The sequence below is a fragment of the Nilaparvata lugens genome, chromosome 9 (assembly GCF_014356525.2).
Source record: "Nilaparvata lugens isolate BPH chromosome 9, ASM1435652v1, whole genome shotgun sequence".
In the NCBI taxonomy this organism is placed as follows: Eukaryota; Metazoa; Arthropoda; class Insecta; order Hemiptera; family Delphacidae; genus Nilaparvata; species Nilaparvata lugens.
Genome location: NC_052512.1, coordinates 13,824,164 through 13,836,913, shown reverse-complemented (window position 1 = coordinate 13,836,913; position 12,750 = coordinate 13,824,164). Strand labels below are relative to the sequence as shown.

Here is a 12,750-nt window from a genome sequence, read left to right as displayed (position 1 = left end):
TATTTGCTAATTGAGTAGAGAAACATATTGGCCCATATGAATAAAACCAGAGCAAATGCCCATGAGCAAGAGCATGGAGTATAAGGTTTTGCTCATGAGCAAAAGGTAGAAGCAAAAGCATTTGCTCATTTTATATGAATAAGCTTTACCTTATACTGAACTCTGGAGCAAATTCTCACGTATTTTAAAGATTTTTCATCAGCTGATTCACTTTTGTAGCCTTAATAAGTTTTTATAGCTCACGGAAGCGCTAAATATGCAAGTAGGGGGCACCGCTTGTGTTTTCTATTTTCTATTTATGAATAGAGTTTTAGGTTAGTTGAGTTTAGAATTTTGAAATAATAACATGAAAAAATGTCATCTCTATAATAATCTTCAGCATATTCTTATAATATCAATAGCCTTCTTATAATCGTCTACACTCTCATCTTCTTAAATGCCTATTTCCTACTTTGTGATGGCTATCTTCATATTGTACGTTACTTGGCCGTGAATGTCTCTTGCAAGGTTCGCACGAGATTCATGAAACATCATGATTGGCCCTACTAACGGCCACTCGTGACGTAAATACCTATATTATAATCAAGAATCCAGCATTGAATATAAGGCCCTAGATAATCACTACAGATATATTATAAAAAAATATATACTTCAAAAAATTGAACTTTTGGAAGTGAAATAAAGCCAATATTTTGGAAATTAAAGTTAAGATTACAAAAATTGGGAGAACATCAGTTTCGGGTTAAGTCTGTTGCTCTCTGCCAGTCATAACTACAAGATTTAAAATTGTATTAATGATTAAATAAATTAAGAATATAGCGATAAGACTAAAAGTTATAACTTACATTGTAATTGGGTTTATGAAGCTATAATACCAAGTGATTCTGTACAAAGGGTACAGGCTTTATGCAAAACACTGTTCCTCTTTTATAAAAATAAATTCATATGATTCTTTGTTTTTTGTTGGTGGAGAGTCCCTCAACGCTTAAGACCCATAAAGCCCGAATATATACAGTATAATATGATTTTCCCACTGCATAAGAAAGGGGACTCGAGAGATCCCAAGAATTATAGAGCCATATCATTCACAAACTCAATTTATGAAATTTTTGTGGGATGTTCATTGAATAGGCTGGAAAAATATGTGAAGCATACAAACACCATTAGGGAGAATCAAGCCGGCTTCAGAAAAGGATACTCATCTGTGGATAACATTAATGTTCTGTATAATTTGATTAAATATTCTGTGTCAGAAAAGAATAGAAGAGTATACTGTTTCTACGTCGATTTCAAATCTGCCTTCGACTCGATTGATCGAGAAGCATTAAATAATCCTTCAGTCTGTCAATCATACTTTGCATTTTATGAATACTGTCGGTGAATATTACTAAGTCATCCGCATAAAGAAGTGCGTTCATATCGTGACCTCCAATCCTTAGGCCTCCACCGATACATTCACAGATATCATATGTAAATATGGAGGATAAAATCGGGGACAACAAACAGCCCTGTTTTAAGCCGCTTTCAAACTGAATATCTTCTGTCAGCCCTTTCTCGCACCACACAGCAAATGATACATTATCATACAAGCCTCTCGCTTCGCTCGCCTCTCGCCTGCATGTAGACATCAGCGGAACCTCTGTAGCAAATTCTGGACCCCCGACTGGATTGTCCAAAAATGAGATCAGCGGGCTCGCTTCGCTCGCCTGCATGTAGACCTCAGCGGAACCTCTATGCCGAATTTGAACGTATTATGTCAACTTGATCTCGAAAAACACCTGTTACTATATCAGCATATCTTTGGCGAACAAAATTCTTCCACCTCAGCTAAACCTGTGTAGCCTACTGAATTTTTTTATATATTTCCATCAATTATTGAAAAAGGTGAGGAAACGATAATTATGGCTAATTGGATGAATTGGTAGGTATTTAGGAGGTCCTGGATAAATTCATTTCAATCTTCAACTTGGTGCCAATCTAACAAAGTCAACTCAACTATTAATGCCAACCTGACAAAATTTTTTATTTAGTTACCAGAACAACTGTTTCGAAGAGGTACTCTCTCTAGATTATAGTTCTATATTAATATTTGGTATGGACATTTCAATTATAATTATTATTATTCTAAGATATTGGAATAAGAAGAATATACATGCTAGAAGAACTTTAAACCCTTAAAAACCACCCTTAGAGTTAAAATATCGCCAAAAGATTTCTTAGTGCGCCTCTAAAGGACCAACTGAACATACCTACGAAATTTGAACGTTTTTGGTCCAGTAGATTTTTAGTTCTGCGAGTGAGTGAGTCAGTCAGTGAGTGAGTGCCATTTCGCTTTAAGCTGTATATATAGTATATTTACAGCTTTTGAATTTGCAAATTATTAGTTATGAGATATTAGCTATACTGTATTAGTTGAATTATGTTGATGAATATGAAATTTCTAATTTTTTTTCGAGGACACCCGGACTACCGGACGATCTGGTTGTAACGTTTTGATATGTTGTAAATAGTAAAAAGTCTATCGGAAATCGATAGAAGTGCATCCTCAATTAGTGTCATCTAATAGGTGACATCTGATCAAACATCTCAAGAGAGAAAAACATTTATCAACCACTCAAAATGTTATTAATTGTTAAGAATTATGTAACTTATTAGGCTATTAATTCAAAAATAGGGGACGGTGCATTTCAGCATGCAAGTAAAGTGTTGGAGGCTCTATGAGGAGAAAGTGAGATTTACCTTATAAAATCATCTGATTAACATTGATTTAATAAACTTATTCGTGTATTTAATAAAAACAAATAAAAGCAAAAAAAGAGTTTACCTTGAATAAAATATATTTGAGATAGAATAAATTATCAAGAATCAACAACATTTTCACACATGAGATACCGGTAGGCCAACGTCTAGCTTCTTGCTTGTGTGTCCCCGATAACGTATACCGGGATGACTTTGAGTCACAGATATGTAGTATAAACGTCAGTGTAAAAAACTAAAAAGTATGCAGTCCTACTATTTTCACTGTTTTTATAACGTAAATCTTACCAAGTATTTCATTAGGACTACCGTAGTGAAAATAGTATATAAAAACATTATTCTTATTTGGCTACTTTACTCAAGTCCAAATTCTTCTTTCAACATGAAATATTGTTAATTATGCCTGTTGTATTACAAGGACATGCAAATTTGAATAACAAAGAAATAAAAAGATAGAATAGATTGAATGAAAAAAACTGTATGATATCAAAAATAGATGGAGCAAGTATAGGTCTACAATAAAATTTACTTACATCATGTCATTGTAGAAAAATAAACACAAGGATAAGTTACAGAGGAATAATGTATGGGGGTTGTATAGATGTTTTTAGGATGAAATTCTTTAGAAAAATTTAATAAGTTTCAATCTACAATAAGGGAGCACGTGTTCCAACAAGTTTCAGTATTTTGAACAAAATATTTTAATTTTGAGGTTATGTCTGTCATACTTCGAGTCCACTGCTTCCTAAATTGTTTTTCTAATGAATTGAGTTTTAAGCAATTAAAATTCTACAAACTCAATATTTGGAAAATGGAAAATAAAATTATTTTATTGCTTCAGTTTTAAATGAAGATATTGACTTGTTGTGACTATTAAATATATATTCCTTTATTAAAAAAAAAACGATTCTATAGTGGCACCACTGTTTGTAATAAGTATGGCAGTTTAATACAAAATGGAGTCATTAAGATTTTATAACCTATAAGTGATTAACTTGAATTATCAAAATTTTTCAGATATTGTATATGTGATTTATCATCATTATTCTACTTATATTCTATTATTAATAAGTAAAGGTATGACGAAATTTCTTAGTGACACATTAAGTTTCCAATTGATGTATTTATTTTGAATATACAATGTTTAATGGTCATTAAAGGTATTGTTCTTATTAGTCAATAATTTATTTTCACACTTCAATTGAATTTATATATAAAACTAAGTAATGGATAATTAAAGGCTTTTCACCATATAGTTTTCATGTAGCTATACAATAAAGCCTTTTCATCTTATCCTAACCTAAACCCATGACTTCAATCATCAGCTTTGTACCTATTTTTTACACAAGTATCTACCATACTTGTATTATATACAACATACAGTGCTTATGTAGTTATTTCTTAAATAAATATACAGTCTTCAATTATTAATACTGAAATTGCATTAGATATTGAATCATGAAGAATGAATTTTCAACAGTTCTTGATAATTTGAATGTATTTTGCATGACAAAAATATTATTATTCAAAAGAATCCATGAGTTCATTAATAAATATACTCAATTGGATTATAAATACTATTGTTTTATTAAAAACACTGTATCTAACATGATTGTGATTATCTAATATGATATGTCAAATAAGAGAACAAAAGTTCGAATTTCGACCAGGGCAGAAGTTTTTAACCACAGCACAATCACATACATAAGACTACCCCATCTTTTGAAGAAGATAATAAGTCGATGGTCCCGACTACCTGAAAAGTAGTCATCATCTCTCATTATCATCATTATACATCTCACTCATTACCCACACACAAGCCTAAGAGCTTATGACCCGCAGTATTATTATTTGTTCCATCTAACTAAAAATTTGTGATTGAATAATATAAGATTTAATATTGCATAACTTGATAATATAAAATATAGACAAATAGTTTTGTCTTGGTTGGAAAGGATTGTATGTGCAGGTTATGTTAGGTTTGGTTAGGTGGGGTTAGGTTAGGTTTGATTATATTTCCCTTTGAAATTAAAGGTTTCTGCAGTAAATAGTGAGCTGATTGTTGTCAGAGAATACTTTTTACTTGCATTGAAAACAAAAAAATGATTTATCAGTTTTTAATATACCACTAATATCTACACATTTTATCTTATAATCAAAACCAAAATTGTGGTTAATTAGATTAAATGGGAACATATTTTATTATCATTAAAAAACTGAGTTTATATACTCAATAACAATTAAAACACGATAGAAAAGATCAAGTACTTTTTATTTTATTGCAAAACTACTATAGTGAGGTCCACGTTATAATGACATAATTTGATCAACTTTTGTTTTGATATCCTTGTCCATCATTCGACAAAGCCAGTGGTACTATCCTTTTCTAGGTTCACAACGTTGTTAGTTATGTTTTTGACAGTGTTGAAATATAATTAATTAATAAAGAGAATCAGCATCACTATTCTTCTATCTTTATCCACTGCCATTATAATGTGGATGTCACTATAGTTTCAACTTTTCAAGAGCCATTTTTAAAAATTTCCAAGATTTATACTTGAAAATAGCTTTTGAAGTGTTGAATCCAATATTGCAATATAATAAAAGATACTTGATAATTTTCATCTTATTTAATAATCAGTAATCCTAAAAAGAAGAGTTAATATCAATAAAAATTAGTATGCAGGGTGCCTGTCTGTCCTATATAAGTATGCAACTTAGACATTGAGCTCGATCTGGAAACAAAAAAAGTGGTAAATTGTTCAATCACGTGACTGATGCAAAATGTTCCCATGGAACACCATTTCAAAATCTTCGGTTCAAGTTTTTGGCTTATCAAACATAATTTTGTTGATATGTTATGCTATGGTAAAGAAACAAGCTATCAGCGCATGTTCAGAGTAGCAAGAAGACTTCAATTCAATCGATCAATGAGAGCTCTTGTAATTTGAACTGTCACAATTTACCAGGCTACTGTGGGGCAGGAACTTGGTACTGGAACTGGTTTCTGGTAAAGAATCTGTCAAAATTCTCCTCATGGGATGCGGATCTTTTTACCGGGTAAATTGTGAATTGGACAATTTACCTCATTTCATGTTCCCAGAACAGGCCCTTTGTGTTAGCCTACCAATGAACACATTCTGATTATTTTGAAAATTGAATCTGTAAGACAAGACTGGAAAGTCCTATTTTCCAAAATCTGAATTTTATAATAACTTCTCAAAGCTTTTGTTTTTATTATCAGCCTATATACCATATTCATTCCATGAATAATCATATATATTTTTAATAGGAAGATGACACCATGAAATTGAAAATAAGCTTGAACAATTATTGTTGACTTTGCGCCATAGGAAAAGGAGGAAATGGTCAGCTTTTGAATTGTGAAGAAGTTCTATTTGATGAAAAATCATCAAAAACCACGATCAAAGATCTGGTTAAAATGTATTTACCAGATTTAGTAAGTCAAATTATTTGAATTTTAAATAATTTTGTTATTTCATTTGTGTTTAATCAATTTGCATGCATTTATTTGTAAAATTTGTATCATTATATTTAATCTTTATATGTTTTTATGTGTGTGTGTGTGCATGAATGAAATTATATATCAAGTTGATATATCAATTATATAATATAAATTAATCATTTTGCAACCAAAGGCAAGAAAGCCTTTTACACTACTGTATTGAAGAATGAAAAAATCCAATATAAATTTATTATATGAATTCACCTAAAAATGAGTGGGCTAACTAAATTTTTAAAAATAGAGTATAAACAATATTTATTTCGACAAGTTTCTATCTATGTAATTAACATACTAGGTACGTTCATTCAAGTTTCATACCATCTTCCTCAACATCTCTTCTCTCCATTCATGAAATCATAACAAATAAAAACGTTTGTGTTATCATTGATCCCCTCATCTCCACCTAGGTTTAAAATATTTGTAGAAAGTTGGCTTTGAAAAATAAATATATACATTTTTATTCTCACTTGCCGGAGCATGTGATGCTATCCCAAAATAACATTGTTTGTTTCTCTTGAATCCTTTTAGTGGAAATTTTTAATCTAAAAAGTAGAGTTTTGTGAAATTGTTCTGTTAATTCAGTTATGCTACCTGATTATGGTGCACTTATTGCATCATTATGATAGAGTTACTCATTTATTCAGGAAAATTATCCGCTCCAGACTTAACAAAATGTAAACATCAGGTTTTTATTTGATCCCCGAATTTTCTCGTGGAAATTTGGACATTGAGACAGTTTTTGCTCAATATGGAAACTAACTGGATTATTTTGACTTTTACAAATATGAATTTCTTTGTAGAAATTAATATATTTTCCCATTTTTTTTTTCAGCTTAGAGACAGAGAAGAAATGCTCCTTCCAAGGAAGATCTGCATTGGTTGTGTGAAAGCGATTCTCAACTGGGCAGATTTTTCCCAAAGAAGTTTGAACTTGCACAACTATTTCATGAAATTGCTAAGTAGGGACTTTGAAATATCAAAAGATAATTCTGAGCTGGTCAATTTTATCAGAACAACCAAGGAAGAGTTTTCATTGACCTTGGTAAGGTCCATTTCAAGACTATCACCTCAAGGCAGAGTACTCTTGCAATGCAGTGCACCAACTATAAATACTTCATCCAAAAAAGCACCACCTTTGACAAATACTTCATCCAAAACAGCAACAACTGTAATTGATTCTCCACCCAATAAAGCCTTAAACTTATTGTACCGTTCATGTGATAGGGCATCATTGAACAATGAAATATCACCGGTTAAAAAAGGAGAATCAATTTTAAGAAAGCCCACTAGTGAGCTGAAAGCAGTTGATAGGTTATCTGTTGAACAAGACTCAGCTGATCCCATAAATACTTCATCCAAAAAACAGTATTTGATGGTTCATCTGATAAGGTATCAGCAGACAATAACGTATCACTTTTTAAAAGAGGAAAATCAATTTTAAAAAAGCATACTTGTGAGCTGAATGCAGTTGATACATTGTCTGCTGAACAAGAGTCAGTTGATTCCTCGTCACTACCTGCCAAACGTAAACCACCTAGACGAAAGCGGAGCTTTCCTAAGAAAAGAAATAGGTCTATGAAAGCAGCAATTGCTGCTTTTGTTCAAGAAACAATCTTGAACTTGGATGTAGGTAGGAGACAAATAGCTATTTTTCTTGATATTACAAAAGCCTTTGATACAGTTTGCCATGATTGTCTACTTGATTGTCTCTGTAGCCTTGGTCTTGAGGATGTGGCACTGGGATGGTTTTGCAGTTATTAAAAGAATAGGCAACAATGTGTTAGAGTCAATAACACTGTTAGTGAATATAAATCTGTTAAAATGGGAATCCCGCAGGGAAAAGTGATTGGACCTTGCCTCTTCCTGATCTATATTAATGACTTTTGTAACCTTAATTTAATCAATGGGAAAATATTGTCATTTGCAGACGATGCAGTTTTAATTTTTCATGAAGAAAACTGGGCTAGCACATATGACTCAGCTGCTAGGGGACTGGGAGAAGTAAAAAAATGGCTTGATAGAAGAAAACTGACTCTGAATTTGTCCAAAACAAAATACATCTCTTTTTCCTTGAATATACAGAATCAGCCCGTTAATATGTCACTTGTTTTGCATTCTCCAAATTGTCTTAGTCATGTAGATTTAGGGTGTTCAGTTAATTGTAATAAAATAGAGGAGGTTAGCAGTATCAGATATCTTGGAGTAATGGTTGATCAGCATTTGAAGTGGGATGTACATTTGTTGCAGCTTACTACAGGATCTAGAAAACTTATTTATTTATTTGTGAAATTACGTTCTGTTTTGCCTATGAAAGTCATGAAGATAGTGTATTATGCACTGGCACAGTCATTGCTCCAATAAGGTATTGTGGGTTGGGGTGGTGCATATACAAATGTTCTAAAACCAGTAAAAACAATACAAAATTTAATATTAAAAATTATTCTGAAAAAGAATAGAATGTATTCAACAAGATTGGCTTTTTTGGAATTTTCAGTTCTACCGATTAGACAGATATACCTGAAACACATCATATTATATTATAAGAAGCTATCACTTTTTTATTTCATCAATAGAACGGATTGTTCTATTACAAGACGGGAGGAGTCAGGTCTGGTTACTGTTCCTAGATGATTGACTACTGCTGGTCAGCGTAGCTTCATATATTTATCTCCATTATTTTTTTATATTCTTCCAAGTAATTTGAGAGGTTTACTCGCCCAAAAAAACTTTGGACTACATTTGAAAAAGTATCTGGTTAGCTCTCATGGCTGGGATAGTGCCGAGAATTTTTGGATTACATTAGTATAGTAATTATTCCAATTGAATAGATTTCATTTTGTACCACATCTTATATCATGTTATACACTGGGCTAGGCAATATCAGGTCATTATTATAATTTATTATAATTTACAAATTTTGTTGCATTCTAACACATATTGTATGTAAATATATTGATCTATTATAGCATCACTGATTTATCTTGTTTATTGAAAGGATTTGATTTTAGTTGTTAATGTATATACTGTAATGTTAATTAATAATAAGTAAGTAGTCAAAGTACGGCTGCTCCTTCCCCAAGCTCGAGCTTGCTCTTTTGGGGAAGTAGTTCCTTATGTTTATTTGTATTTCCTATTGATTCATTTTGTTGTTATATTCCTAGATTGTGAATTATTGTAATGCTTTTTCAAGGAATAAATAAATAAATAAAAATAAAATGAAGAAAAGAAAAGAAACATGTAATTGTGTGATGTGCTCAATCAATCAATCAGCAGAAACAGACACATGTGATGGAACTCCTAAACAACAATGTGTGTTCAAAAAGGATTCAACGCCCAGCCATGATATTGGTCATCCAAAACCATTTCTTGATGCTATTCGTAGTTGGAACATCTCTCCAATCAACAATTCAATTTGTTCGCCTTCAATTATGTTGTACCAGGAAGTTATTGGTGCCAACGATCCAATTGTAAGTTGTTTCGTTGAATATGTTTTGCAGTTCAATCCATATTGTTTCTAAGATAGCTATCCAATAACAATCAAGATTTAGACTACACTAGGTACATTAAGTTATCATTGATTAGAGAGTTTTCATTATTGAGGAGAATTATGTCCAAGTGAATAAGAAGTATGCATGGATATTGAAATAAATTGTAATATGTGAATATTATGATGCTCAAGCTACAATATGTACCTGAAAAGCCACAAAATACTCAAGCTCATACTCTAGTGACTGGGACTAAGCATTAATGGAAAGAGTTGGAAAAATATCACGGTTCAAGTGTTTTTCATGCAATACTACCTAGTCAACCCCTAGCTTAAAGTGCCTCTTGCTTTGTTCCAAGAGGCTTTGCTTTGTTCGAATTTATAGTTTGGTATTCCAATCTATCGGAAGGTGGTGACAAATTCAATTTTATTTTCCAAAATACAAGATTACACAATTTTTTAATACACATTTTTTGGAATTCCCCCACAAAATTATCGATCTGTGTGTATGGGGCGAAAAAAGTGCCCGCATCTCATTAAAAAATCCTGACCCATTCTCAACTGAAACATTAACAGATTACCACCCTTCCTAACATTAGTCTTTCCCGCCCTTATGAATAAAATCCAAATTTTCTATAATATAATAGAGAAAAGATTGGATGGGCTGACAAATCTCTCCTGAATTACCGAACTGATGTACTTCGCACAAAGATACTAAATTTTCCGAGAATAGTTGGGCAAAGAAAATCTAAATTTTCTATTATATAATAAAGAAAAGATCGAATAAGCTGACTCATCTCTCCTGAACTACCGAACTGATGAAATTTGAACAAAGATACTAAACTTTCCGGGAATAGTTGGACCTATAGGCCGGAGTGACGTGGCGATGCCACGGTATTGAATTTTCGCCACTCCCAAGCCATTGTATAAACATTAGCTATAGCTATGTTTATTGTTTTTGAAGGGACGGATTCAAGGATCCAAAGGTTCAAAGAACCACACACGTCAACCGAAGCTTATTGTGTTCCCAAGTAGTATGTTAGTTAAGCAAACCAATACCTTTGTCCTTTACAAGAACCAGGGGTTTTTCCCTATACTAACATTCCATTCATCACCTGGTTGCAATCCAGTGTGATATGCTTGGCAATCTCTCCAGACTGATTAGTCCTCGTGACCTACGTGAGTTCCACTCCTGGCCTCCTTTGCAGGTCCTTCCGCTGAGGAAGAGACGGCAAAGTTGCCTCTATGGCGCCCGGCCACCCTTGACTCAGCCTCTTGACCCACATTTGTGCCTGGTTTTTCACTTTTCCCTTTTTGCCCCTCCGAAACTTCGCAGGGTCAAAAGCCTCACCTCTCCCAAGAAGTTTTGCTTAAGTGGCCGCCCTCCTTTGAGAAGTGTTGAGTTTTGGCCTCTCCACCCACTAACTCGTGACCTACGTGAGTTCCACTCCTGGCCTTTTTGTAGGTCCTTCCTCTGAGAGAGGGGACGCCAAACTGCCTCTAGGGCGCCCGGCCACTCTCGACTCAGCCTCTTGACCCACATTTGTGCCTGGAGTTTCGCCCATCTCTGGTCTCTTGGGTTTTTCTTTTTGCCTCTCCGAAACTGCCCTGATGGGGCAGATCCCATGGGTTTGAAGGCAAGGCAATCTGGAGTTGCCTTGAGGTCCATTTTAGTCGCCTCCTACGACAAGCATGGATAGATACTATGGGGGAATTCTGGTTTTCAACACATTCTTGAGTACGAGGATCGACTCAAAGCTCCCCCAACCGGCAGGGGGCTAGCTATAGCTATATAAACATTCATGATCCAATGTAAACAGAAGTGACGTTTGCCACAATTTGAAAAAGTCAGCACTGCCACATCCGCGCCACACCACTCCTGTGTGAATTTTGCTCAATGCTTTAGTTTGATGACACGAGGTCCTTTGTTCAAGTCTCAATCGTTCGAAACTTTCAGCTCAGAATTTTTTTAATTTCATCTTCTTCTTCTCTAAGTACCGTCTCCATTTCAGAGGTTGGCAATCATCATGACAACTTTGACCTCGTTCACAGCCGCTCTAAACAGGTCATTGGTTGTGCAATTAAACGCTTCCCTCAGGTTTCTCAACCAAGACATTCTTCTATGTCCCACTGAGCGCTTACCAACTATTTTACCTTGGATTAAGTTTCATAAACATTATCAATGCCATCATGACAAATTAATGATTTATATAATTTTTCTATGCATTTTCCAATTGACATTTTTTTTAGATATTCATTCCATTTTATTTATTGTATAAAATACTATAATCATAATACAATTATGACATTGGAGGAAAAACTAGGCTGAGCCTGTACTATTATTTATGAAGAACAGTTTATTAAACTTCAATTTATGTGTAATCTTGAAACTTTTCCATTGAGCTTTGTAACAATGAGGGTTGATACATCTATTTGTGCATAGGCCTACTGTTTTATTTATTACTGTGTGAAAGTTTTGAGAATAGTTCTTGCACCCTTGTTACCATTTATGAATGTTGAATTCAGGAAAGTGACAATCAATTGGATGTAGATAATCTTGTCGACGGAAGCACCGATTGGGTGTACCGTTTGGAGCACAGTGAGATGGCCTTTGTTTTAGGATCATATAATTTGGACAGTAGAGGAAATTATTTAACATTACGAAATAGACTCCTCAACCACTTGAAGCGATTTGAAGGAGGTGAAAAGCAGGTCAGATCACAAGCTTCCAATCATTTTCTATTTTGCTCAATCGAAAACCGAATTTTATTCTCCAGCATGTTATACAATCATGTTCTCATGTTGTATTAGCCTGATTCCCATTTTTGCCTTTGGATATTTTCCCCCTTTTGTCTTTTTTCTCATTTCACTAATTGAATCCCAAATTTTATTATCCAGCATGTTATACAATCATGTTCTCATGTTGTATCAGCTCGATTCCCATTTCTCCTATGGATATTTTCCCCCTTTTGTCTTTTTTCTC

The 12,750-nt window shown here is 33.5% G+C and overlaps 1 protein-coding gene across 1 annotated transcript; it reads left to right on the top strand.

Annotated features, from left to right (window-relative positions):
* The first annotated feature begins 6,119 nt into the window (after nt 1-6,119).
* LOC120353043 lies at nt 6,120-7,863 on the top strand. The gene is made up of 2 exons (XM_039435517.1): nt 6,120-6,217; nt 7,116-7,863. Exons 1-2 carry the CDS (start codon nt 6,200-6,202, stop codon nt 7,722-7,724), a joined length of 627 nt encoding a protein of 208 aa, XP_039291451.1. The 5' UTR covers nt 6,120-6,199; the 3' UTR covers nt 7,725-7,863.
* Nucleotides 7,864-12,750: the final 4,887 nt, after the last annotated feature.